We start from the raw sequence: 27762 nt of genomic DNA, 5'->3' as shown, positions 1-27762 counted from the left end.
CCGCCCCGACAGCTGCTGGAAAAAGTATCACAGCGAGCTGTAGGCAATCCAGGAGACTCCCAGAGCCGAGTGCCTTGAAGTAACTTCTTAAGCCAGGTAATAGACAGCCCCACCAGAAGAGCGGCCATACTGGACCTGAAGGGCACCAACGCAAATGAACTGCTAATGGGTGACATCAAGATTGGAGGCAGCCTGGGCTGCGGTGGTCAGGCGCTGGTGGAGTTCACAGTCCTGAGGGGTCTGGGTGTCAGGGGGGAGAGTAAAGTCAGGACCCTGAATTTTAGGAAAGCAAACTTCCGCTCTTCAAAGGGCTGGTCAATAGGACCTTCCGGGACACTGATGAAAATCTAGTTCCTATGAAACTGATAGAAATGGCACTTGCAGATTTGCATGAGGGACGTGTAAGTACAGGGAACATGGACTACAAATTCATACCATTGCGCACGTATGAGTTCAAAAGTTTTAAGCAAAGTCTTAACTGTCAGTAACGCTGAGTTTATTTAGAGAAAACAAATCCCTTCTGTCCACACTTCCACCCTTCCTTGCCCAGCAACACTACAACATGCTGCCTCCTGCTCTGCAGGTCATGGGCAACCCATTTCAGAACGGCCTCGAACACAGCCTCTTCTTTCACAGGGAGCTCATCCTTCTCCAGCAGGCGTTCCAGCTCATTGAAGGAGAGCGCCAGAAACTCTGTGGACACCCTGGTCACCTCCTCGAAGTGATGCAGGATGAACTCATGGGCTGCTTCTCGCAGGTCAGGACAGTAGTAGTAGCCTGTGAATCTCCAGATGCCAATGCAATTTTCCAAGCAAAGCTGGGATTTTAAGAACTCGCAGCACAGTCTGACGATGTCCAGGATGTTGAACTGGTCTGCCGCGATTAGCAAACTTTCAACGTTGTCATCCGTGACCGGCACTGTCCCGGTGTAGGCGTATTCCATAAGGAGCCTCATCATTTCAGGGGAAGTGCCAGGGATTTGATAGACCTTCCTCTCAGCATTGCTCCAGTTGCTGGAAACAAAGCCCTGAAAAAAACAAAGCAGTGCTGGGGAAGAAAGCGGCCTTGCTGTGTGAAACCCTGACCCCATTATCCCCTGTGCCTCCTTCCCCAGGCACCAATTTGGGCACTAGCAGTAGCCATGCTGGGAGGCTGTGGAGTTTTATGAAGGAATGTTTTACTAGCCAGTTGTTTTAATAAGGAGCCACAGGGCGAGCGGGCACCTTGCTTCAACGAGAAGAGCAGTGTGTGGGGAGAACGGTGTGTGGGGAGGGAATACCTCCCGCCTGGCAGCAGACCAGCCAGGCTGGCCACGCTCCCAGCCCTGCACCGTATCTGGGGCTTCGCCAGACACCACTTCCAGCTCTTCTGTTCGATCTGAGCTTGTGGATGAATTTTGGTGTCTGGGGAGGTACCAGGACTAGGAGGAACTGCTGGAGGAGAGTTGGAGTGCCGAGGGAAGTGCTGGAGATACACAAAGGCACAGTGTGGCACAGAGCAGGAAATACTGTTTGGCCCCATCCCCTCCTCCTTCAAGCACTCACCTGAAGTACGGACTGCAGCTAGAGAGGATCATCTTGTGAGCAATGAATGCAATGCCGTCCACGCTGATGAGCCCATCGCCCAGCTTCCCTTCTGGGCAAAGCCCATGGAAGGCGGTGCAAGCCACAGCGCTCATCTCCCTCTCCCTGGGTGAGGAGGAGTATGCAGTGCGAGCCAAGCTGTCACCCACCTCGATGCCTGAGGCACTGGGAGATGCTCCTCTCTGGGGTGCTTACAGCACTTTGTCCTTGCCCTCCCTCCAACGTCATAGTGGAACCCCTGCCTGTCCGGTGGCTCTGTAACGTGCCCCATAATGACATCAGAGACATGGGGGGGGCCAGGACTGGCCGTGAGCCCCTCCACAGCTCCTCTGTGGGGCCGAGGTCTGGGTCCCCGTGGTCCATGTTGCTGTGGGGTGGAGCCATGGGGTCCCTGGGCTCTGTGGATTTCCACACAGGAGAGAACATCTACCACAGCTAGAAAAGAAAAATTCCTGCCAGCCTCGGGTTGGAAGCTTGGTACATGAAAAACACTTGTGTTTAACGGAAGCTCTCTCAAGAGCTAGCGGTTTGAAGCAGCAACGCTACCAGGTTCAAGGCCCACATCTTCTCAGAGCACAAGTCAGTTTTGCAAAGCCAGCCAGAAAGCTGAATGGAACCTAAAAGTGCAAACCGCCTCTTTCCACCAATGCCAGTAAAAATGCCACGAATACAGCAGGACTGGAAGTTTTGTTGGAAATGCAGGAACTGCAACAAAATCCTAATCGTCTTCCCATTTAGCATTTGCATTTTCAATCCCATACAATAAGAAAAAATGCAACGCCACTGGCAGGCTCCATAAAAGACACAATTCTAGAAGATAGGACCGCATAGGAAGACATGTAGAGCTCAAAACAACTTGGGGGGGGTTCCCATGGGTCCTTTGGGGTTCCCTATAAGGGATATTGAGGGGGTTTTGGGTCCTGTGGGTGGGATTTATAGAATCCCACCTATAGAATTTATAGAAAGGTTCAGGTTGGAAGCAACCGTGAAGATCATCTAGTTAAAACCCCCTGCCATAGGCAGGGACACCTCCTACTACACACTACCCCATTTTCACAGGTTACCCCAGGCAATCCCTTTCCCTTGTCCTATCATTACACTCCCTGATGAAGAGAGCCTCCCCATCCTTCCTGTAGGCCCCCTTTATGGATTGGAAGACTGCTATAAGGTCTCCTCCGTGATTCTCTTCTCCAGGGTGAACAACGCCAACTCTCTCAGCCTGTCTGAACTACTTTTTCTATTAAACCTGTTTCTCTTTCAGCTCTCTTGTTTCCATGTGGTGTGCGACACTTGCTGTCCCCCACTGGCAGCGCTCAGCTTCCTGTGGAGAGAAGGGGCTGAGTGGAATCCTTGTCGACTTGCTGTTGGGATCAGGATCAGGACTGGATCTTTAGTGTTATTCGTGTGAAATACTTTTTCTATTAAATCTGTTTCTCTTTCAGCCCTCGTGTTTCCGTGTTTTTTTCCCCATTCCCTTTCCCAGCTGGGGTGGGGACATCGGGTGATGGACTCCTTGTCTAAACGACAAGAAACTGGGGGATGTGCAGAGCTGGCCTGCTCCAACATCTGCTCCGGCAGGCTCGCCTAGAGCAGGTTGCCCAGGACCACGTCCTGCTGAGGCTCGGCTCTCTCCTCGGAGCCGCGCCATGCGCTCAGAGCCAGGGCAAGACGTAGGCAGGGCTCGGTGGCCAGCAAGGGCCTAAGGTCCTTACGCAGCCACCCTCCCCTGCAGCTTGCTGTCCCCTGCGGCCAGCCGTCCTCCTGGCACACTGCTTGTGGGGCAGTTTCCTCAGCCCCCCCCAACTCATGGCAATGCCAGGCATTCCCTTCCACGCTGGGCACCGTAAATGCCTCAGCTCACCCAAAAAGCTTTGGACGCGGCTCCAAGAGCAGCCGGAGTGCTGAGGCTCTCGTGCATGCCAGTGGGATAGAGGGGATGCCCGCAGCGTGATGGAGGAGGAAGGGGGAGCCCTCTCCCCCTCGCTAGGGAACAATTTTGCTCACAGGCTGGTGTGGCTGAAGCCTGGCCGGCAGCTCAGCGCCACACAGCCGCTCCCTCGCTCCTGCGCAGTGGGGTGCGGGGGAGCGTCGGAAGGGGAAAAGGGAGAAAACTGGTGGGTTAGAAACAAGGAGAGTGGAAAAGAAAGCCCAAGGAAAACAAGGGATGCAAAAGAAAGCACTTGCTGACCATCAAGCCAGCGATGCCCAGCCAGGTCCCGAGCAAGGGTAGCCCCCGCCAACCTTCGTCCCCCACACACACTTTCCTTGCTGAGCACGCTCTGGTAGGCTGTGGGATATCCCTTTGGGCCGTTGGCCTCAGATGTCCCCGCTCTGTCCCCTCCCAGCCTCTTGGGCACCCCCAGCACGCTCGCTGGCTTGAAGTCTGAGAAGCAGAAAAGCCCTCGGTGCCGCGCAAGCACTGCAAGAACTAGCGCCCCCCGGGGCTCTCCGGGCTCTTTTCAGCACAGCTGCAAAACAGAGCCCGCACGAGCTGCTGGGAAGAATTCTCGTCGTTAAGCTCGAGAGACGCTCAAGGTTCAGGACTTGTTTGTCACCCTTTTAGAACCCTCCCGGCCTTCACTCGCCTATGGCAGCGCTTGAGGCTGCTCTCGGTTCTGCCAGTCCCCCTGGGGCATGAGGGTCCCAGCCAGACCAGCCTCCAGACGTGCCAGGCCCCGCAGACCTGGGCAAAAGGCCCCAGCAGAGAAGAGCTTCCCTTGGGGCGAGAGGATCTGCTGGCCTCAGCTGGCAGAGGAGGAGCTCAGGCAACACTTCAGCAAACGGCAGATGCCCAAGTCCCTGCCGGGCCCTGCTGGGCTGCACCCTCAAGTGCTCGGGGAGCTGGCAGATGGGCTGGGGAGGCCACTGCAACAGGGAGCTGTGCCTCAGGACTGCACGCAAGCAACCACCGGCCCTGGGCTGGGGCGCAGCAGAGCCAGCTCTCTGCTCAGGGAGAGCCTCTTGCCCACGCTGCCTGCTGTGGCCAGCAGGGGCGGTGACTGGCATGTTTCCCCTGGGCAGGGCCGGCAGCCGTGGGAAGGCCTGGGCAGGTCAGGTGACCCAAACTGACCAATGGGGTGTTCCCTCCCAGCTCCCACGCTCAGGGGAAAAGCGGAGGCATCAATGGCTTGGGGCTGCGGCAATGGCCCATGGCTGAGGAGGAGCCTGCCACTTTCTCTGCTGTTGATCCTGATCCCTGGGTTCCTGAATGAAGCTCCGGTAGGATGAGGGTTCTGAATGAAGGTAGACTAAAGGCTTTTGAATGAAGGTTCCCATTCGTAGAGAGCTGGTGGCAGAGGAATCAAAGGGAGTTGAAGAAGGGCGAGCGCATGGTCCTGCACGTGGGGAGGACTAAGCCCGTGCAGCCAGAGCATGACAGCAGCGGAGGGGCTGTGCCGTGGCTGGAAAAGCGTCTGCTTGGCCTGGCCCAGAGGGTGGTGAGCCGCGGCACCAAGTCTGCTTGGAGGCCAGGAAGCAGCGCTGAAGGCCAAGGCGAGGGGCATTGGCAGCAGGTGGAGGGAGGTGTTCCTTGCCCACCGCTGTGTCCTGCTCGGGGCTCCCCAGTGCAAGGCAGAGATGGGCAGAGTGGAGAGAACCCCCAGGCCAGGCCCCCCCAGGGCCCCTCCCACTTTCCGTTGGGCTGGGACCGTTGGTCCGTTGGAGCCAGCAGCCACCAGCGCCAGCAGGACGGAGCTGTGCTGGCACGCAGCAGCGCTGGGAGGAGGCACAGGTTGGCGGAGCAGAGCCAGGGTCCTCCTGTCCCGGGCGGGATGGGCCAGGCCAACTGCTGCTGCTGATGCCCGCCGCTCTCTGCTGCACAGGGAGGCTCTCACCGAGGCCGAGGCGGTGCTGAGAGTGGGATTGCTTTCACACACCAGGTGACAGGAGTGAAAACTGTAGCTTGTTCTCACGCTCTCTGGGAACTGTTAGGATCCCCCAAAAACCTTGGGCCTCCAGGCTTTCTTGGTTCCTTCAGCCTCATAAACCACACTTTCTCATTCACCCCAGGGCCGGTCTCAGAAATTTCCATATATCCGGGGATTGCTCCCACACTCAAGGTGCCAGGAGGGAATACTGTGGCTTGTTCTAAAGCTCTCTTGGAACCGCTTTCATGGCCCCACAAACCTCAGGGCTCTGGGCTTTCCTGGCACTTTCAGCCTCAAAATCATTATTTCTCACTCGCCCCAGGGAGGGCCCTAAAAATAGCAAATGTCTGGAGATTGCTACCATGCCCAAGGAGCCAAGAGGGAATTGTGGTGCTTGTTTCCACTCCCTTTGGGAGCTGCTTTCTCTGTGGCAGTAACCTATGTGCTAACACTCTCCCCAGGGCTGGGTTCAAAACCAGCATACCTCTGAAGATTTCTCCCACATCGATAGTGGCAGGAGGGACCAGAGGTGCTTCTTCTTATTGTCTCTGGGAACTCATTTAACTGCCCCAGTAACCTCTGTGCAGACGCTCTCCCCAGAGCTGGACTCAAAACCAGCAAAAATCTCAAAATTCCTCCCACAGTGAAGGAGTCATGACGGAAAAGTGATGTAATAAAAATCTAAGTATTGTTTTTGCAGAGAAACAGCCTGGCCAGTCTGCAATAACGTAGCTAGAGAATGATTAACAACACAAAAGCTGATCAAGAGACGTGGAAGAATACTCATCCCTTAGACAAAGGAGAAACCAGTCTATGCCAGATCGGCGGCTTAAAAGGAGGATGAGTGTTTAACTGAGACCAGCTATGGTGGGCTATAATACCAAAAAAGGGAAGAAATAAAGAAATAAAGGTGAAGTAAGGGGTTTAGGAGGGGTGATGGGGAGAAGTAAACAGAGGTGGAGTGAACGGAAGTAGTTTGAGGCGAGTCGGACAGGCTGTAAACCCTGGAGTACCTAGCCAGTGGGGAAACAGTGGAGGGAAACTTCGGCCGGGAATAGGGAATAAAAAGAAGTTATTTCAGGAACTCAGGTGTGCCTGCTTTCTGGGACACCCATTCTTGCAAGACCCGCTATTAGCAGTATATTTTACCTATTCTACCCAAGCATACGTGTCTCCGTATCCTGTTTCTATTTCAAAAGTTTGCTTCAAATCTTCAATTTACTTAATTGTTACTGCCTTTGGGTCATTTTGTGGTTTACATTTTTCCACTATAGGGAGATCAGTGGTCCCACTTCCTTCTTTACTACTGTTTTGTTCTTGCTTCCTGTCCTGGTTGGAGGTAAAACAGAACCAATTTTCTGATTTGTAATTTTACTTTTTAGCTGGGCCTCTTCTAACTGTCTAAAGCCTGAAATTAACAGCATATTGTTCAGAAACTGTTCACTCTCAGAGTGATAAAACCTGATTATACCAAGGAACAGTGCGCAGAGAGGCTCTTGCTTATACTTATTGCCATAACAATCAAGGTCAGCTAACTTCGCTGTTTGCCCCGTTGGAGGGTCAGAAGTGGAGAAGCGCAGAGGGGTCCCACCTGCAGGGAGGAGCAGATGGGACAGGGGACCCCAAACTGACCAACAGGGTGTTCCATCCCATCTGCATCATGCTCAGTGTAAAAGCTGAGGGATCAAAGAAGCAAGGGGGCTCTGTCTCGTTTTTTCTTCAATGGCCGACGTCTGAGGAGGACCCTGTCTGTCCGTCTGCCTTTGTTCCCGATCCGAGCATTCCTGACTCTAGTTCCGGAATTCAGCCACTCGAGTGGCAACAATCACTCCTTGAGTGAAGTGCAGCACCTCGTGTCCTGCCCAACGAGCTGCAAATAGCAGCTGAAACAGCCCAACGAGCTGCAAACAGCTGCAGCACCCCACCTGGGGCACCCACAATAGGTTGGCTTGCCCTGTGGGCTTCTTATAGTCTGATAAATGGTGGGCAGTGCTGGGTCTGCCCACTCTAGCTCAGCAGGCTCTCACAACAAGCTGTCGGCCCCCAGCACAGGCACACTGCTTCTCCCAGCTTCTAAGAAGCCCCAAACAGAGCTTTTTCCCAGCCCTTTTGACTTCATATTGCTTCAGATCGCTTCCCCAGAGCAGATTTACCTGCCCTGAAGCTCATCTCCGCACCAAAAATAGCAAACATCTGGAGATTGCTCCCATACCCAAGGAGACAGGAGGAAAAACTGGCTCTTTCTAAAGCTCCCTGGGAACCACTTGCATGGCCCCACATTCCTTGGGGCTCCAGGCTTTCCTGGCGCCTTCTGCCTCAAAACCACACTTCCTCATTCATCCCAGAGCCGGCCTCAAAAATTTCCATATGTCTGCAGATTGCTGCCACACCCAAAGAGCCAGGAGGGAAAACTGTGGCTTGTTCTAAAGCTCTCTGGGAACTGCTTGCATGGCCCCACAGAGCTTGGGGCTGCAGACTTTCCTGGTGCCTTCAGCCTCAAAACCACCCTTTCTCACTCACCCCATGGCCGGACTCAAAAATTTCCATATGTCTGGACATTGCTCCCATGCCTAAGGTGGCTTCTGGGCCGGGCTCGTGCCCAGATTGGAGATAATCAGAAGGGGAACCGCTCATTCCAGTGGAAATAATTGGTGTGAGTGGAAATAATTAGTGTCTCGTTGACTGTGGGACAGAAAAAGGAGATCAGGAGTCTGCCCAAACGAACCTCGCACCATTAAGAGATTGTTGTCTGGGAGGTCACTGCCAAAATTATGTTTCAGGGAAGCTTGTCTTACCGAGCAACATGCTGTGGCTTGTTTGGAGACTAATTATCTCCAAAGTTTGGGGTTTATTAAGTGCTTTTTGGTTATTAGTTGGATATCTTGGGGTTTTTTTTCCCTATTTACCACCTTTTATTGCTAAACGAACTGCAGAGATTTTCCAACTAAGCATGACATGCCGGATCGAAAACTGAGGGTGACGAAATTATATTCTTAAAGAAAGCAGTTCACCTTCCTCCCATTAATTTTCCACTCCTTTATCTCCATTGTTTTTTTTCCTCCACTTTTCAGCTTCCCCCCACCCCAAGAACTGCGGTCGTGTGGTTTTATACCAAAAAAGGTCACCATCGGGTGTTTTTGCGGGGAACGATGGCGCAAAGCGAGGAGGGAGCAGCAGGTCAAGGGAACCGGAATCCTTGAGCGCTTGTTATTTAACAGGAATTATCGTTATTTTCTTAAGGGAGAAATGATTCGGAAGGGACTTGGGATGTGAAGGACTTGGAGGCCAGAAAATACACCCCGTGCCCTTGTTGGTGCCCAGAAACCATCACCGGAGGACGCAGGAGATGGAAACCGTCCCTCCAAACCAGAGACACCTTCAGGGGGATGTCGCGGTGGCTCTGCTGGCTGATTCCTGTCTCGGTACTGGCCACGACAACCAATTTGCCAGCAGGGAAGGAGGTGTGTGGCAATTTTAGTGATTTTTGAGAGTATTTAGCAAAAATCCCGTGCTGGAATGGCTTCTGTGAGCCACTAGTCACCAGTTTAGCAGCTCAGCATCACGGCTCCCTTAAATCCCCCCAATTCTATTCAAATAACACGGCAGTAATGGGCTTGTTGGTAATTAACGCTATTGGTAACGGACTTGGTAAAGGTTCCAGGGGCCTGTTGGTGGAATTTATGGGAAATACGTAACCTGTTAATCACTTTTGAGTTGCGATTTAAGTTCCTCCTAAACGCACGACTTGATTGGATTGTGCAACATTGTTTGGGGTAAAAACTTAATCTGAGCATTAAAAACATGCAATTCAAAATACTTGAGGATGGCAAGGAAGGCTAAAGGATGGTCTTGGCAGAATGATTTTTCTCTCGGGTGTTTATTTTCGGGGTTCTGGCTGATGGAACACTAAAATGCGCGCCCAGCCATCGGAAGAAGAGCAAACTCTGGGAAAATGGGGGACGAGGGAAGCGCCGTTGAGGAGTCGGTGTGTTGTTGGTGCAAGGCCCGGGCTGCGCAGGCCCTCACAGTTAACATTGACCTTCTCCCAGTCACTTGGCCAGTCCTCAACGGCGGGTTTTTTGAGCCAAAGTTGGCCAGAAATGTGCCAAAATGCCTGGCAAAGCGCTGTCTTGGAGCGTTGCTGGCCTCCCGCGTTCTACACAACATTCCAAAGCACTTGGTGCTCAGCGGTGGTGGCTCTTGCAGCTCACTGCTCTTCTCAGAGTGCACCTCACCATCAGGGACAGGTTTTGAGGAGGTAAAAAACCCCAATTTTCTTGCCAGATGGGGCCCAAGAAGACTCAGAAGGCAGAACGGTAATGTGGTGTTGCTGGAGAAGTTGTTAGAGGAGAGCAATTAGTGCTTTCCTGGGAAATATGAGCCGTATTTATTACAGCTCCTCACGTATGCGCGTGTTTATCCTGCTGGAGATGTTGCCCGCTCGCCTTCCTCACCTCTTCTTCCTCACGCTTTCAGGCACGTCAATGTCCGCAGCCAATTCCAAGTGGAGCTTCCTGACCTCCAGGACCCAGCCCGTTTGGAAGAGGAGAAATAGGGAGCCTCGCTGGTCTGGAAACCCTGGGGCGACATCGAAACCAACCCGGAGACGCAGGAGAAAGGTTTTTCTAATGCTTTTCTTCCACTTTCACCCCACCAAGGGATATGACGGGTTGAAAATTCCACCTTTTTGGGCTTTCAGGAAATAATTGCAGGAAAAAAAAAAATCACACCTAAAAGCTTCTAAACTCAGCCTCTAGTAGTACGACTCAATGCCATTCCTCTAGGAAAGAGACTGACAGCATTGCTACTAAAGAGCTATTCAGACACCTGCCCAAGTCATCTTTCAGGACAGAAAACATCAGCTACCCTGAGGTTTTTCTTCACAAGCTTTTCTTTTCTTATTTTTTATAAAGAACCGTTTCACATTATACTGCATATGTTCATCAGCATCATTCCTGCTCTCAAAGTCCCTCACAAGTTTTAGATTTCCTTACAAACAAGCCTGATCTTTTAATTCCTAAGAAAAATTTAACAGTGTCAACAAAATACTAACAAAAACCACCAGTTTGCAATCCAGGTTAAAAACTCTCCGTGTATCCACATGAGATAGACAAAAGAGGAAATGAAGACAATTTCCCTCACATATCTCCCCCAAAGTGCTTTGAGGTAATGGTTGCAATCAGAACAGGGAGACGCGGAAACTCCAGCAACTGCTCCTATTCCATCTCCAGCCCTCTCAGGTTGTCAGGAGGTGAGGGATGTCATTGCAGCAAAACTGTACTAAAAGAGACCCTTGTTCCTTTACAACAACTGCCACATTATAACTATCGGTCAACTGCAAGCTCTGCCATATATTTGAGCTAGTAAGCTGCATATGAAACTCCTATCACTGCTAATCCCTTGAACCATCCAGTCCATCGAATGATAGAGGGGTGGAGCGGAACTCCTCCTGATTCTTCTAGACAATCTGCTTCTCCATTACAGACATGTAAAGCACTCACCTGGAAAACAAAATTCTTATACACCAATGCATGCAGCATGGGGAATAAGCAGGAAGAGCTGGAGATCTGTGTGTGGTGGCAGGGCCACGATCTCATTGCAATTACTGAGACATGGTGGGACAGCTCACATGACTGGAATGCTGTCATGGATGGCTATGTCCTTTTCAGGAAAGACAGACCAGCGAGGCGTGGTGGCGGAATTGCACTCTATGTGAGAGAGCATTTGGAATGCATCGAGGTCTCACTAGGGGCGGATGAAGAGAGGGTGGAGACCTTATGGGTAAGGATTAAGGGGCAGGCAAATATGAGGGACACTGTTGTGGGTGTTTATTACAGGCCACGTGATCAGCAAGGGGAAGCTGATGAGGCTTTCTACAGACAGCTGAAGGTAGCCTGGCAATCGCAGGCCTGGATTCTCAGGGGGGACTTCAATCACCCTGGTATCTGCTGGGAAGACCACACAGCCAGGCACGCACAGTCCAGGAGGCTCCTTGAGTGCATTGATGATGACTTTTTGACACATGTGGTACAGGAGCCAACAAGGAGAGGAGCACTCCTGGACCTGGTACTGACAAACACAGAGGGACTGGTGGAGGACATTAAGGTTGGGGGCACCCTAGGTTGTAGTGATCATGAAATGATAGAGTTCAGTCATGGGGACTATGCACAAGACAAGAAGTAAAATTAAAACCTTGGACTTAAGGAGGGCTAACTTTGATCTCTTCAAGAAGCTGCTTGGAGAGATCCCGTGGGCTAGGGCTCTGGAAGGCAAAGGGGCTCAAGAAAGCTGGTTGGTATTCAAAGACCACTTCCTCCAAGCTCAGGATCGGTGCAATCCTAAGAAAAAGAAATCGGCCAAGGGATGCAGGAGACCTGCATGGTTGAGCAGGGAGCTTCTGAAAAAGCTCAAGTGGAAGAAGGAAGTTTACAGTAAATGGAAGAAGGGACTGACCCCTTGGGAGGATTATAAGAATGCCACCAGTGCGTGCAGGGATGAAACAAGGAAAGCCAAGGCCACCTTGGAATTAAACCTGGCTAGGGATGTCAAGCTAAACAGGAAGGACTTCTACAAGTATATTGGAAGCAAAAGGAAGACCAGAGATGTTGTGGGCCCACTCTTGAACAAGACAGGAGCCATGGTGACGGAGGATGCGGAGAAGGCAGAGTTACTGAATGCCTTCTATGCTTCAGACTTTACTACTCAGCCCAGCACTCAGGAGTACCAGGCTTTGGGAAAAGTAATAGGGGAAGAAGAAGACTTCCCTTGGGTTGAAGAGGATCGAGTGAGGGATCGATTAGATCAATTAGATATTCACAAGTCCATGGTACCCGATGGGATGCACCCGAGAGTGCTGAGGGAGCTGGCGAAAGTCATTACTGGGCCGCTTTCCATCATATTTGAAAGGTCCTGGAGAACAGGCGAGGTGCCTGAGGACTGGAGCTGAGCTCCCTTTCAAGGCAGACGTGACCCACAGGCCCAAACGCTCACCACAGAATCACACAACGGTGGGGGTTGGAAGGGCCCTCTGGAGATCATCTCATCCAACATCCAACCCCCTGCCAGAGCAGGGTCACCCAGAGCAGGTGGCACAGGAACACATCCAGGCGGCTTTGGAATGTCTCCAGAGACGCAGCCTCCACCACCTCTCTGGGCAGCCTGTGCCGGGGCTCTGCCGCCCTCACAGCAAAGAAGTTCCTCCTCATGTTTAGGTGGAAGTGCCTATGCTCCAGTTTGTGCCCATTACCCCTTGTCCCGTCGCTGGGCACCACTGAGAAGAGCCTGGCCCCATCCTCCTGACACCCCCCCTTTCAGTATTTAGAAGCGTTGATAAGGTCCCCCCTCAGTCATCTTTTTTCCAGACTGAAAAGAACCAAATCCCTCAGCCTTTCTGCATAAGAGAGCTGTTCCAGTCCCCTCATCATTTCCAGTCTTTGGGTTTCTTGCCGTCTCCTTTTGAAACATTGATCAGTGATGTGAAAGAATCATATTTGCCCCGTGTCGTGTACAACTCCGTAGTGCCTTGCTGAAAGGTGTCAAGCAGTAATACTTTCTGGGGTTGAAAATAGGGCTGCTGGCACAGACGTGTACGAGTGTGGGGATTCCTGCTCCGCGCCCCGTTGCTGTTCCTGATTGATTCTAAAAAATCAAAGTTTTGGTGCAAGATGAGAATCTGGCCCAGGTTCTCCGGCGCCAGGATGGCTCGACGATGCTCCAGGACGCTCTGGCCGGTGGCAAAGGCCTGCTCGGGCGAGACGGCGGTGGCCGGGATGGGCAGGTACTGCCAGCTCAGCCGCCCCCGCCGTTCCCCCTCCGCCCACCTCTTCTCTCCATCCCCTGGCCCACACGGCGGAGGAGCAGGCGAGGGGGGCATGGGGGGTTACACGGAGTTCCCCCCAAAAGAGGCGGGTCACGGCCCCAAAATCTCTGGAAGTTGGGCGGGGGCTGTGGTGGTTAAAAAACATTAAAGATCCCTGTGACTCTGGGTATGAGGCACTGAAATAGTGAACAAGCTCTTCTTTTTATAGCTATTGAAAAATAATATTCATTCCTGTATCTAGAAGGAGATCAAAATAAAAAGCGCTCTCTCTAAGGGTGCTCTGATTCTCTACGCTGTCAAGGAGCTTAGACTAGGAAAAGAGCTGGAGAAGCTGTACTTATAAAGAGCTATTCCAGCGTCAGAATATATGTCTAAGCAGAGAGCCAGTCTAAGGGACTTGGGACGTGAAGGACTTGGAGGCCAGGAAACACACTCCGTGCCCTTGTTGGGATGCACTCAAGAGTGCTGAGGGAGCTGGCGGAAGTCATTGCTGGGCCGCTCTCCATCATCTTTGAAAGGTCCTGGAGAACAGGCGAGGTGCCTGAGGACTGGAGGAAAGCCAACGTCACTCCAGTCTTCAAAAAAGGCAAGAAGGAGGAGCCGGGGAACTACAGGCCGGTCAGCCTCACCTCCATTCCTGGAAAGATGATGGACCACCTTGTTCTGGGCGTCATCTCAAGGCACGCGGAGGAAAAGAAAGCTATCGGAAGTACTCAACGTGGATTCATCAAGGGGAAATCATGTCTGACTAATCTGATAGCCTTCTATGATGGCATGACTGGACGGATAGATGAGGGGAGTGCAGTGGATGTGGTCTACCTTGACTTCAGCAAGGCTTTCGATATGGTCCCCCACAGCATCCTCATAGGGAAGCTTGTGAAGAGTGGGCTCGATGAATGGACAGTGAGGTGGATAGATAACTGGTTGAAAGAGCGAGCTCAGAGGGTCGTGATTAGGGGCACAGAGTCTAGTTGGAGGTCAGTGACGAGTGGTGTTCCCTGGGGGTCAGTACTGGGTCCAGTCCTGTTCAATATATTCATCAACGACCTGCATGAGGGGACAGAGTGCACCCTCAGCAAGTTCGCCAATGACACAAAGCTGGGGGGGTGGCTGACACACCGGAAGGCTGTGCCGCCATCCAGTGAGCCCTGGACAGGCTGGAGATCTGGGCAGAGAGGAACCTTATGAAATTCAAGAAGGGCAAGTGTAGGGTGCTGCACCTGGGGAGGAATAACCCCATGCACCAGGACAGGTTGGGGGCTGACCTGCTGGAGAGCAGCTCAGCTGAAAGAGACCTGGGAGTCCTGGTGGACAACAGGATGACCATGAGCCAGCAATGTGCCCTTGTGGCCAAGCAGGCCAATGGCATCCTGGGGTGCATCAGGAAAAATGTGGCCAGCAGGTGGAGGGAAGTCATCCTTCCCCTCTACACTGCCCTGGTGAGGCCGCACTTGGAGTGCTGTGTCCAGTTCTGGGCTCCCCCGTTCAAGAGGGACAGGGAACTGCTGGAGAGGGTGCAGCAGAGAGCTACCAAGATGCCGATGGGACTGGAACAGCTCTCTTATGAAGAAAGGCTGAGGGATTTGGGTCTCTTCAGTCTGGAAAAAAGACGGCTGAGGGGCAACCTTATCAACGCTTCTAAATACTGAAAGGGGGGGTGTCAGGAGGATGGGGCCAGGCTCTTTTCAGTGGTGTCCAGTGACAGGACAAGAGGTAATGGGCACAAACTGGAGCTTAGGAAGTTCCCCCTAACCATGAGGAGGAACTACTTTCCTTCCAGGGTGGCAGAGCACTGGAACAGGCTGCCCAGAGAGGTGGTGGAGGCTGCGTCTCTGGAGACATTCCAAAGCCGCCTGGACAGGCTCCTGTGTAACCTGCTCTGGGTGACCCTGCTCTGGCAGGGGGGTCGGACTAGATGATCTCCAGAGGTCCCTTCCAACCCTATGATTCTATGATTCTATGGTATATAAAAATCAAGGGCAGAAGAGACCTAACAGTCTAAAACTTGCTATCTATTCTACAAGAAAAAAGTATGCTTGAAAGAGTCAAGGGCAAGAAGTATCTCAAGGCATGAATGGAGGCAGACAAGTCAAACAATGGCTACTTTGACTGCTGCCTCACACTGACTTAGAGATCTTAAATCAATTATCGCACTAGTGTCCACAACCTTCTGCCTGCAAAAAACTACAAGCAGCTGAGGTCAGGCTCTGAGGTTTATACTGCTTCACATTTAACACGCAATTTGAAAATCCCATTTTTAAATTCACCTACAATTCTGAAAATCTGCTAGTTTTAATACCTTGTGTCATATGTACGCTACAAACAAGTCACTGAAAAAAGGTCCTCCTTTTATTTATGGCCTGCTTTAATCCACCCTTTTGGGTCTGACAGCATTGCAAAAGCATCTCTCTGAGCAGTAGCGAGAGAAGTATCTTCACCCAGATAAAGCACAGACGCTCCTCAGAACAGAAGTCATCAGAAGGCAAGCCTACACGCACAACGACAAAGAAAAATCTTCATTAGGCTTACAGGCCTTGCTAAACAGCTAGCATGCTACTGGGGGAAGGACTTGCAGGGTAAGAGATAAAAACGGCTAGTAACATGCCAGACTGTCTCTACCAGCAAGCAACGTAACTCTCAAGAGCACCTCTTCTCCCTAGTGCTTAAAAACATGCTTTCTCAGTATGTGATTTTTTAACTGTTCTGATCAACACCACTTGTACGCTTTGCAACAAAGAAATCATCCCTGTGGCTGGCACTGAAAGCAGCGCCTCGAAACATCCTGACTGACAGACTGGACTACGATTTCTGGATTTTCAGTCTCCACCAAGATAAGTATCAATGATCTCATTTCCAACGGGTGTATCACCATTTCTTGATTGAGCTAGTTCAGTAGGCCAAAAAGGTCACGGAACAAGTGGCACAGTGAAGGGCAAGGTTTAAAAGGCGCTCAAACGTTTTCTCTAAAACGCTACGTTTGCACAGTGTGGAAGACATTCCAGTCGACAGATGGACAGACGTCGGCTGTGAGGCCATATGACTTCCTTTGGAGTTAGCGGGAGTTTGTTTTGAAGACATCGCATCGTGGCATTACTAAAACTGTCAAGTGCATGCTGTAACACTGAACTCAAGCAAGTTCTGAGCTCCAGAGACAGTCTTAGAAGAGCATTCTTCTTCCTTAAAACTATTCACCTAAGAACAGTTGAGAGTCCCATTTTTGGTTTTGTACTTGTTTGCCTTTTGCCTGATAAGCAGAATAGCACATTCTCCAAGGGTTTTTGAGACAGAATATTACAGGGCAGGAAGGAGTACTCAAGAAACCTGTGCTCTGGAGTTTACCGTTCTACCAGGATATTGTGAGAACATCTATGATAAGAAATCCAGATCAAATTACAAGGAGGCAAGTTTAAATGCACTATTCTTGAGTACGGGCTTTTTGAAGGGAATTCTGCCCCCACAGAACACGCCTCTAGAGTAAGCGTGGAAGAGAACATCCCTCCACCCCCTTTGTAAAATAGGTCCCAACCACCCCTTTTGCCTTCCCGGCATCTTTAAAAGCATCATCGCATATTTTTCCACTGATCTTTAAAATCCTGTTTACTTTGACCTCATATCAGCTTTGCTTCTATTACTAGACTTCCATTATGAAAAGTAACAGTTACTGAACTGTAAAAGCTTGGAGTACTCGGAAAAATCTGAACAAGTAGGCCGTCTTCACTCAAGCTTCACTTTGCTCTTTCCAAGATCGTTTCAACATTTTGTCAGGACTGCTGCACAGACAAAGGTATAAAATGCAATACTGTATGTCCACATATAGGAATTCCAAAAATCCCACTTCGCAGAGGTCACAGAGGGTGATGTGGAGGCCGTCGAAGGTGACTGTATCGTAGTTCAGCTTGGAGAAGAACTTGAAATGGACACAAGACACGGTCGGGGCCAGGCGGTGCCTGCTACGCAATGGCGTCTAGCACAGTAGATGGCGTCACGGCCTCCACACCGCATCAGGGCCCACGGCGGCGTGGGGAAGGGCCCACTGAGGGGCAGGGGACAGCAGCGCAGGCTGAGGGCGAGCGGGCCGGCAGTGCTCAGAGGCTCTGGCTCTCTGCCACGGCCAGGCCCCACAGCCTCAGGCAGGCTCGGCTGGCGGAGGCCTCAGGAATGCCCCGGCTCCCAGCCCCACAAGGTCTCCAGCCTGCAGCTGTCAGTGACGGAGCTGGGCCGTGGCGGCGGCGCCAGCCCGGCTCCTCCTGGCAGCCCGGGCGGTGGGTGGGCGAGGGGCAGCGGCCCCCGTGCTGGGGGGGAGATAAGATACATAAGATCATAAGATACATCATATCATACATCATAAGATACAAAACCAGTATCTTATGAAACACAACAAATTTATTCCATGAACTGGGTGCGGAGAGCTCGGGGCTGGCACCAGCTGGGGCTTTGCTGGGAAAAGCCAGGCGAGAGTGACCCTGACATGCCACACGCGTACCTCGAGACGGGATCTGGCAACCCGTCCCTCTGCCCAGCGCCGCCACGGGATGCAGAAAGCAGCGCTGCTGGCCCTGGTGTGGTCCTGAGCCGTGTCTCAGCAGACCAGTCTTTAACCAGCAGGCCTAAAAAGAGGAAAAATTGCCCACGTTTCAGCCATGCTCAAGTGTTTGCAGGCAGTAAGGTTTTTTGAGCTGCCTGCTGGTGCCGCTCCTGCGGAACGCTCAGGAACCAGGGCGGCTGGCTGCCTGTACCTGCAGGCGGTGGAGTGTGCGCAGTAACAGACTCCCACCGTGGTATCAGCCTTGTTGGCCCTCCCCCGATTCTTACCCATACACCCTCAACCCTATGGCACCATCATGAAGCTCTTGACATTCCTAACACTCCCTAACATACAGAGCCACCCCACCTCCTCTCCTTCCTTGCCTCTCCCTTCTGAAGAGTTCGTAGCCACCTAACGCAGCACTCCAGTCGTGCAAGTCATCCCACCACGTTTCCACCATGGCGACTACATCACAGTTTTCCTGCTGCACAATGGCTTCCAGCTTCTCCTCTCTGTTGCCCATGCTGCGTGCATTAGTGTAGAAGCACTCCAGCTGGGCCAGAATAATAGCGAAGAGGTAGAAAAGGAGGAGAATGAAAAGGAGAAATGGAGGGAAAGGAAGCAGAAGGCGGTAATATTGGCAGCTGCTTTTGCACGGGCTCAAGGCTCCTCCCCAGGTTGAGGTTTCCCAAGAGAACGAGGGAGAGGCCGAGGAACAGGAGGGGACTTGGGAACTAGAATCCCACTAGGGAGGGATCAGCGTGCCCTTTGTAAAGAGAAAGGGCACTGGAAAAATGAGTGTCCAAAGGGAAAATCTAATCGGACTCCCGGCCCAGCCACGGCCCCGATACCAGAAGAACTAAGCGGGGCTGTCAACGGGGACTCGGATTGGCGGGGACAGGGGCTTGAGAGAGCGGAATCCCCGTCCGAACGCCTGGTTGAGGTTAAGCAAACTAGTGGCACAAATAACCTTTGCTAAAAACAAAATTAGAGTTCATATTCCACAAAGGAACGTCTGGGAAGCGCAAATACATGTATTGCAGGTATTACTGAAGACAATGGGAAACGGAGGAAAAGAAGTACCAATCAACTCTCTTTCTGAGATAGAGGATGCTGTAACCCCTTTTGGATGGGACACCAAGAAGCCTGGAAGGGCTAAAGCGGCCGAGCTGGTAAAAATACAATTGAAGCCCGGAGCTAAACCGGTAAGACGAAACCAGTATCTTATGAAATACAACAAATTTATTCCACGAACTGGCTGCGGAGAGCACAGCCCCGCTGCAGGGATCAGCTTTGCGCTCTCTTCCTCAGCAGGGTTGGCTCCCAAGCAGCAGCGGCTGTGGGAGCCCGCTTGGAGCTGGCGGTGGAGGGCCCTGGAGCTGCATCATCGGTCACCACCTGGAGGACTTATCTTCTTCCTCTTCGCTGAGGGCTGGCAATCCGTGTTCTCCACCAACCGTCTGCGGAGATCGTGGCCCTGCCGCAGGGACCTGCTTTGCTCTCTTGGCCTCGGCAGGGTTTTCTCCCGAGCAGCCCTGGATGCAGGAGGCATCTGGGAGCGGGCGTTGGAGGGCCCCGCAGCTGCAGCATCCCTGGGAGGGCGGTCACAACTTGGAGGACTACTTCTCCTCCTCCTCCCTCTTGAGGGGTCGTAGTCCATGGTGACCACGCACCACCTGCACACATCAGTGCCCCCCTGTGGAGATCTGCTCCGAGCCCTCTCCCTGCCACCGCTCCTCTGGCAGCGGGAAGAGGGGATGAATCTCTGCTTCTCTTTCTTCTCTTCCTGCACCTTCTGCGGCACAGGGTCACGTGGCTGACAGGGCACCTGGCAGTCACGTTGCCTTCTGCCTGGCCAGCCTGCAGATGCCACCTGTGCACCGGCCCACCTTCGCTGGCTGGTGCTGGCTTTTGTGGAGCAGCTGCTGTCCTCTGGAGAGCCCTCCGTGCCCAGCGCCATGTCCTGCAAAGAGAGCTGTGAAAAGGTCCTGCCCTTTCCTCCTGCTCTGAAAGGAGCAGAACAGTGAGGAAACCCCAGAAGCTCTGTGAGGGGACAGCTAAGGACGTCCCAAAGGTTCTCCTAGAGAGCTGCAAGGGCAGAAGGGCCAAAGGCGGACAAATGGGATGGACCTAGGTGGGCTGCTTGGGGAGAGCACAGCGTCGTGGCTGTGAGGGAAGCTGCAATGTGGGAGGGAAAACAGAGCAATGCCAAGATCCTGGAAAGAAATCCACTGCCCGTCTGCTTCCCTGACCCACCTCCCCAGAGCTACCTTAGTCCTGCAATGCAGACCTTGTGGTCCCACAGAACCCACCTGCTTGCTGCCGGCTGCCCCCTGACTGATGAAGGAATGGGCATGGGATGGTGCTGGTGAGGAAGGAGCACTTTCTTCAGTTTTCAAAGAAGAAGCCCTTTCTTCAGTTTTCAAAGAGGAGCTCCTGGAGGAAAAAAAAAAAAAAAAAGGGATGTTCGCTTAGGGCTGTTCTTGCTGCCTTCTGTGGAGGTCAGTTGTTTTCATGGAGCTGTTTCTATGACAGACAGAAGACATAACCAAGACTAAAAATGGGAAATTTGATTGGGGTCTTCCCACCAGGTCAGCCCCCACGGGAGCAAGACCTCGTCTTTGTAGCCCCTACAGTCTCCATTGCATAGCATTAGAGAATCATCACATGGTTTGGGTTAGAAGGCATCTTCAATACCCTCTCGTTCTATCTCCCCTGCCATGGGCAGGGACACCTGCCACTAGATCAGGTTGCTCAAAGCCCCATCCAACCTGGCCTTGAACACCCCCAGGGACAGGGCATCCACGGCTTTGCCGGGCATCCTCTTCCAGTGTCTCACCACCCCCACGGTAAAGAATTTCTTCCTCGTATCTAACCTAAATCTTCCCTCTTTCAGGTTAAAACTGTTACCCCTCGCCCTATCACTACACTCCGCGATAGAGTCCCTCCCCATCGTTCCTGTAGGCCCCCTTTAAGTCCTCTTCTCGACATTAGCCAGCTTCAGAGAGCAGACAAGTAGCACTTTACACCAGGCCAGCAGCCTAAAGGCCAGCAAGAAAAGGTAAGGACTGACGTGGGGTAGTTCAGATTTGACAGCACCAAAGGATGCAGGTAGTAATTGTCTCCTGTGACAGAAAGAGAAACTCTGAGGAGGATGAGAAGAAAAAGAGCAAAAGCATGAAAGGGAAACGTATTCTAAACACAGGCTAGCACTTGTTATTACCTGACATAGAACAGTAAATAGGCTTGCTGCCTGAGAACTGTGTCGGTGTCATCAAGAACCACAGAGGAATCATCCATCTGGTACCACCGTCCATCGCTGGCCTGTCAAGAAAGGCGTCGATATCTGGAGATGAACTGCGTGGTTTCTCCACACCAGCACAGGCAGAAAACTACCGAACCAAGGGTATGCAGAACCAAATCCAGCCCAGCCCCTCAGGAGACCTTCTCCCCCAAAACCTTGCCTGCCAGTAACACTGACATGGAAGTTTGTCGTCCCCAGGCTACAGTTTTCCCTTGTTAGGAAGGAAGTTGCTCTTTACCTTTGTGTAGCAGAAATAGTGCCCCACATGACAGCTGCCACCGCTGTGCACCAGCACAGCATATAAGGAGTAGAGGAGCGGTTCTCCAGCCGTCTGAGACACGTACGGGCGAAGATCCAAGCACTCGGGATACTTCACAGCCTACAGAGACACCAAGAGGCGTAAGAAATGATCCCCGGATTTTCTCTAAAGCAACATGTATGGCTTGGGCGGCAGGAAACTGTTCTCGGCCAAAGCAGCTCCATCGCAGCAGAGTACATGCTTGTCTTCCCACAGGAACTCTCCTCTCTCCAGAAGGGAACACACAAAACTCAACAGGGAACACTTGTGAAAGAGCGCACTGCTTTCCAGGAAGAGAAAGTTGCACTCCAGTCGCGTACACACCTTTCTGATCTTCCTGCCAGTGAAGTCTCCAAACCTTTTCAGACACAGCGTGAGAACCTTGGGCACACGATGGAACGTAAACCTCTTGGAGGCGGCAACCATCTTGTCACACCTTGAAACCAAGCACAGAGACACATGCTGGAAGGCGCCCTTGAAAGGCACCCTTTTTTCCCCCCCCCCGAAAGCCAGACAGCCTTTCACGTCTCACGCATCCTTACGCTATTTGAAGACTATTCAGTGCCATAATACTATATTTTTAAAAAGGGCTGTCTTATTATTGTGTATGCAACCTACGGGAAAAGCTAGCTTATGCTCCACCACATGCAAAACCTCAAGGCAGGATCTACTGTTAACATGTCCTTAGTAATCGTCTTACTGTCTGCATTTAAAGCAGTTGTTGCCATCCAGCTGCTCAGGTTTCACAAAGTCCTCCAGAGCTGCGGTGACAGATGCGGCTGCCTGGAGGAGGGAGAGAGGAGAGCACTGAGCTGCGGGAAACGCCCTTGCCCAAACACTTACGCAAAATCTCCGGTAGCTGACGCTGAGGAGACCCACCATGAACCCGCAAGCAGCGTCCAGAGGGAGGCAGAAAGAGGGCAGTACTATGCCGAGCACTTCCCTCCATTCCCAGGGATTCCCGGGGCCATCCAGAGCTACCTCCCTGTGGCACCACTCAGTCCAGCTACCCATGGGGAGCAGGGTCATCAAGAGTGAAAACAATACAACCCGTCAGCCGAGGAGCCAGACTGGGGTTGAGGGAGGGCAAAGGGAAGAAGGAGGAGAGTACGTCAAGGGTGCAGAGAGGATAATTTGTACTTGTGCAGCTTCAAGGCAGCACCTGCAGGGAGACCGCTGCCATGGCCTCCCCAGCAGGAGACCGCCCATTCCCCTGCAACCCACCACCAAGGTCTCTTGTGTTGGCTTTTAAGCCAACTGTGTTTGTCTGGAAAGCTACAGGGACCTTGGGGCGTCCTGAAGCACAGTTACAAACCCTCTTACTTTTATATCCAAAGGAACATCCAGGAAGGCCTCGTAGGAATCGGAAACCGCTCTGCAGCTCAAGCAGGTGACTGGAACGCAAATGGAAACGCTCAGCGACAGGGGAAGGGGACTGTGCCGCTTTACGCTCGTCACAGCTGCTCCGCCATGCACACCAACAGCTGTTTACGACAGGCAGACAGAAGGGCACAGACAATCCCAAGGAGAGCAAGAGTTGTGGAAAAGTACCTCTGGATCTCAGGAAGCCCCCAAATATTTGATGGATGACGGTAGTTGCTTCGGAAGAGATGTCCAGGCTGGAGAGAAATGGTAAGGCAGAGAGTTACGCCCTCCAAGACGTTTGTCTTTGTCTGAAAACCCTGGCCGTGGGCTTTCCTTGATGGGACTCTGTCGGGGAGCCCAAAGGGCTCGGGAACATTGCAAAGGTCATTTGCTTGTGCTTACTCGCTGCTGCCATGCAGACAAGCTCTCTGCATGGCATCGACAGTACAACGTAAGAAGTCGTGGGCATCTTCCTGCATGCCATGCTCAAAATGTTCTCCTATGCCTAAGAGAGAAGAAGTTAGTAGTTCTCTCCTACCAGAAGGGACAAACACACATAAAAGCACCTGCAATGACTTACGTCTGAGGACATTGACCACAGCCCAGGGCTGGATGGCACTGGCTGAGGAATGCAGGACCCGCTTCACGTGTGCCTCCATTATGCACATCATGCAGAAACCTTGCTGACGACCTGAAGAGGGAGGGACGGAGGGAGGGTAGGGGGGAAACAAGCTTCTCAGGTGTGCAAGGTATCCATAGCAACAGGAAACCTAACAAAGATCTTGAAGTTGGAAGAACAGTCTCCACTGCTCTTCTCGCAAGCTGTCGACGTCCCAACAAGCCCGGGATGCCTTAACGCACAGAAAACCTTCTTCAGAGGGATGCCCAACTGACAGAAGTTTTCTGTGCAACACGCAAAGGGAGTTTTTAACTTGCAGAAATAGGGAACGAGACCCGTGGCGAGAAAGAGGCGCCCTTCTGAAGATGAAACCACCCAGATGTGAGAAGCGGTTTCTAGGCTTGAGTGTTCAAAGAACACCCACTCAGGGGGTTTACACAGAAGGGCTGCTTTTCTCCCAAATCAAATCCCAGAGTCTGGGAATCCTTGGGAAGTGCCCAAGAGATGTGCAAGGACATGGTCCCAAAAGTACTCACACGACTGACTGTGCTCACGAGAGAGCAGGTAGTTGGCCAGAGGAGGGGTGTACGTCAGGCACTGCAGCACGGAGTTGAGGAAGCACGTATTGCCCAGGTTGTCGAGTCCCGCTCCAGCTCTCTGTCTTTGCTGCCAGTCCATGCAAATCTTCGCCGTGGGAAAGAGGATCCTTTGTGGCAGGGCCATTCCCTCGGCAGTGACTGCAGGGCAATGACATTTGAGAAGTGATGAGACCATAGTGGTGCGCAAAAGCCTATTTTAAAAGTTGAGTTCTGTACAGGAGCACCCAGGACAACCAGCTCTAACCTCCAACACAGAAACATTGGGGGAAGCCTCAGACTGCACTGCCACCCCCTGCTTACCCATCCCAGCACATGCTAAAGAAACAACAACTAGCAAATAGGAACTCTACCCATAGGGCATATCTGGAGAGCCTATCAAGGTGTAATAGCTCATCCTACCGCTCCCAAGGGAGAGACCAGCCTATACTTTGATCCCGTGTCTAGCTACCACATGATCTGTCCTAAAGCTCAAAGCATACTTACCTTTGCAAGAGGATGGCAGGTGAGGAGAAGTGGGCAGTAAACGATCAATGGTTGGAAAAAAAGTAGCCAAGCAAGTGGCAAAGGAAGGAGCCGAGTTATCCCGAAGGCCAGCTCAGCCCAACTAGCTTTCCCTGGCACGCTCTTCAGGATGCCAAGCCCTGGCCAGGTGAGCTCACAAGCAGCGGGCGGGTGCCGCATCACTGCCCCTTTGTGACAGGGGCCACACCCGGACGCACGGGGACGCACTGCGGCCCCGCAGCCGCCACAGCCCAGGCACCTCCTGCAGCCACCAGCCAGCAGCTGTTGGGCTGCCCCGGGCACTGCTGGCCAAGGGCTGCTCGTCTGCCCGCGGAGCTCCCGCCTCTGCCTGGAGCCGCACCGGCCCCAGCAATAAAAACGTACCCAGGGCTGCCAGCGAGCCCCTTCACAGCTTTGGCTGGCACATTCGGGGGGCTGAGGGCTTCTTTTCCACTCTTGACAGACACAGGACTGCGTCTGTGAGACTCGTGCAGCAAAGCACCTGCTGTCTTACAGGTTCCTTTCCAATGAATTTTATCTACCCCCCAAGACACAGCCACAGGCTGACTCTCAACTAGCGCGACCAAAAAAACACCTTGAGCAACTGCGCTGGGTGCCCCTTGGGTGGCTGCCAGGCGCCCACCCAGCTGCTCTCCCACCCTGCACCTCCAAAACCCGTTTCTGGCTGGCTTTTTAGCATCTGGTTTAACCCCTCGACCCCCCAGGAGGGCAGCGAGTAGTGCTTCTGACCCAACGAGGCAGCTGGTTGCTATTCCTGCCCGCCTTGAGCTCGCCAGTTGGGCCCCTGCACCGCCTGGGTCCTCTAGTTTTCCCCACTCTTGCTCAGGGCACTGAGTTCCTCCTGCTCAGCTCGGGGCGGTTACTTTTCCTCCTGCTCCACTCAGGGAGGCTTTCTTCTTTACACCCTTCACTTGGGGCATCCACTTTGGCCTCAGCCTTGCTTGGGTGGCTTCTTTTCATCATGTCCCTCTCAGGACAGCTGGTGTTTCCTCTCTCTTGCCTGCGGAAGCTCATTTTGCCCTTTCCCTATATCAGAGAAATTTAGGAAATTTAGGGAGATTTACTCTTGCCCTGCTAGAGGTGGCTCCGTGGCTCTGCCAAAATCGGGGTGGCTCGCTTTGCTCCTGCCCCACTTGGGCACTGAGTTTTCTCCCTGGTCTGCTCAAGGGATCTCGTTCTGCCCCTGCCCCCACCCCACGCAGACCTACCATGATTGCCCCGGCCACTGCAGGACTCCTGTGACCCCACGAAACCACCAGCCAAGAGTAAGTACAAACCGCGGAACAGCCCTTCGTCTCCCAGAGCTCCTCCTTTACAAAGGCACAAATCTGCTGTTTCTGCCGCAAGGGAAATCCCGGCTCTGCAGGAGGGGTCGTGTTGGTGGCCTCTCTCCTCTCCTCTCCTCCCCTCTCCCTAAGGAGAGGCTAAAGGCTCTGCAAAGTTGCAGCTTGGAATTGCTCTCTGCTCCCTCAGTCTGTGCCTGTTGCTTTAATGGGAGGGGGGTTTCGTCCATTGGTGGGTTTTTTTTCTTCCTCTGTTGCAGAAATAGCACCCATGATGGCCAAGGCTATCAAAGATTTCAAAACCAGGTTCTCTCGGTAATGAGCTTGCCGTGCAGGCCTGGGACGTTCCCTCTCTGTGGCACTGGAGGAGGAGAAGGTCCCCAAACAGCCCTTTTCTTTGGACTCTGGGGAGGCTGCAGCTTTGTCATCTGTCAAAAGAAGCGGGTACAGAATCTCCCGACACAAAAACCTGGGAAGTCTTGGCACCGGTGGAGAGTGGAAGATCCAGAGACCAGTTACGGTTTAACCTCTCAATAAAGTATAAAATGGTTTTCATGAGTATTTTGCCCCTTGTCGGTTTTGCCCTCATCAAGGTACATTCCCCCCTAACAGCAATGCTGTGGGCAATACCCACACCCGAGTATGCGGCTGTAGGGTTCATTAAGGGGCAGCCGAGCAGCGCCCAAGATTGGTCTTGGGCCTCAGCCCGCCCTTTGCTCAAGGCTCCACTGGGGCCTGAACACCAGGCCAGACTCCCCTTCCCTCCTCTCTGGTTGAAAGACGTGGTTGGAATGAGAGAAACGGAGAAAAAGAAAGCAAGCCACAGAAAGCAGCAGCCTACAGGGCTTCTCTGGAGCCCTCCCAGGAGCGCTTTCCCCAGCAAGGTTTGCCCCGGTCGGTGCGCATAGACAGCTCCGCCGGCTCGGGCTTTGGCAGCCATGGAACCAGCAGCAGAGCTGCTCCAGAGCTGCCACCAACAACAGCCTCCACTACCGGCACCTTCTCCCAGACAGCCAAGGCCTAGGGCAGCCAACATGGCTTGCGGCAGGACAGTCCCTCCCCTTTACCACCCGGACGCACCCCTGAGCGCTAACAGAGAGCCCGGCTCCCTCGGCACATGGCCTGGCTCTGCCCAGCCCCGTCCTCCGCTGGCACCACCTCTGGGTGAGCTCCCTTTCAAGGCAGACATGACCCACAGGCCCAAACGCTCACCACAGAATCACACAACGGTGGGGGTTGGAAGGGCCCTCTGGAGATCATCTCATCCAACATCCAACCGCCTGCCAGAGCAGGGTCACCCAGAGCAGGTGGCACAGGAACGCATCCAGGCGGCTTTGGAATGTCTCCAGAGACGCAGCCTCCACCACCTCTCTGGGCAGCCTGTGCCGGGGCTCTGCCGCCCTCACAGCAAAGAAGTTCCTCCTCATGTTTAGGTGGAAGTGCCTATGCTCCAGTTTGTGCCCGTTACCCCTTGTCCCGTCGCTGGGCACCACTGAAAAGAGCCTGGCCCCATCCTCCTGACACCCCCCCTTTCAGTATTTAGAAGCGTTGATAAGGTCCCCCCTCAGTCATCTTTTTTCCAGACTGAAAAGACCCAAATCCCTCAGCCTTTCTGCATAAGAGAGCTGTTCCAGTCCCCTCATCATTTCCAGTCTTTGGGTTTCTTGCCGTCTCCTTTTGAAACATTGATCAGTGATGTGAAAGAATCATATTTGCCCCGTGTCGTGTACAACTCCGTAGTGCCTTGCTGAAAGGTGTCAAGCAGTAATACTTTCTGGGGTTGAAAATAGGGCTGCTGGCACAGACGTGTACGAGTGTGGGGATTCCTGCTCCGCGCCCCGTTGCTGTTCCTGATTGATTCTAAAAAATCAAAGTTTTGGTGCAAGATGAGAATCTGGCCCAGGTTCTCCGGCGCCAGGATGGCTCGACGATGCTCCAGGACGCTCTGGCCGGTGGCAAAGGCCTGCTCGGGCGAGACG

At 52.8% G+C, this 27762-nt stretch overlaps 1 protein-coding gene and 1 pseudogene across 1 annotated transcript; both read right to left on the bottom strand.

Moving 5' to 3' along the window:
• Positions 1-496: 496 nt before the first annotated feature.
• Positions 497-19753, bottom strand: LOC128919037 (kelch-like protein 10; annotated as a pseudogene).
• A 1011-nt stretch (positions 19754-20764) lies between these two features.
• On the bottom strand, positions 20765-24102 carry LOC128919036 (ubiquitin carboxyl-terminal hydrolase 42-like). Its single transcript, XM_054223983.1, has 10 exons — positions 23916-24102; positions 23341-23451; positions 23163-23265; positions 22947-23014; positions 22719-22789; positions 22096-22178; positions 21720-21831; positions 21336-21476; positions 21017-21117; positions 20765-20918 (listed from the first exon to the last, which is right to left on the bottom strand). The coding sequence occupies exons 1-10, from the start codon at positions 24100-24102 to the stop codon at positions 20765-20767; spliced, it is 1131 nt and encodes a 376-aa protein (XP_054079958.1).
• Between the last annotated feature and the right edge of the window lie 3660 nt (positions 24103-27762).

Source organism: Rissa tridactyla, chromosome 18 (genome assembly GCF_028500815.1).
Source record: "Rissa tridactyla isolate bRisTri1 chromosome 18, bRisTri1.patW.cur.20221130, whole genome shotgun sequence".
In the NCBI taxonomy this organism is placed as follows: Eukaryota; Metazoa; Chordata; class Aves; order Charadriiformes; family Laridae; genus Rissa; species Rissa tridactyla.
This window is presented reverse-complemented; position numbering and strand designations above follow the sequence as displayed.

Excerpts from the sequence above, each read along its gene's own strand:
- LOC128919036 (XM_054223983.1), bottom strand. The coding sequence starts at position 24,102 with ATGGCCCTGCCACAAAGGATCCTCTTTCCCACGGCGAAGATTTGCATG. Across the intron at positions 23,266-23,340 it reads TGTGGTCAATGTCCTCAGAC|GCATAGGAGAACATTTTGAG; the intron begins GTAAGTCATTGC and ends CTTCTCTCTTAG. Across the intron at positions 20,919-21,016 it reads TATTTACTGTTCTATGTCAG|GAGACAATTACTACCTGCAT; the intron begins GTAATAACAAGT and ends TTTCTGTCACAG.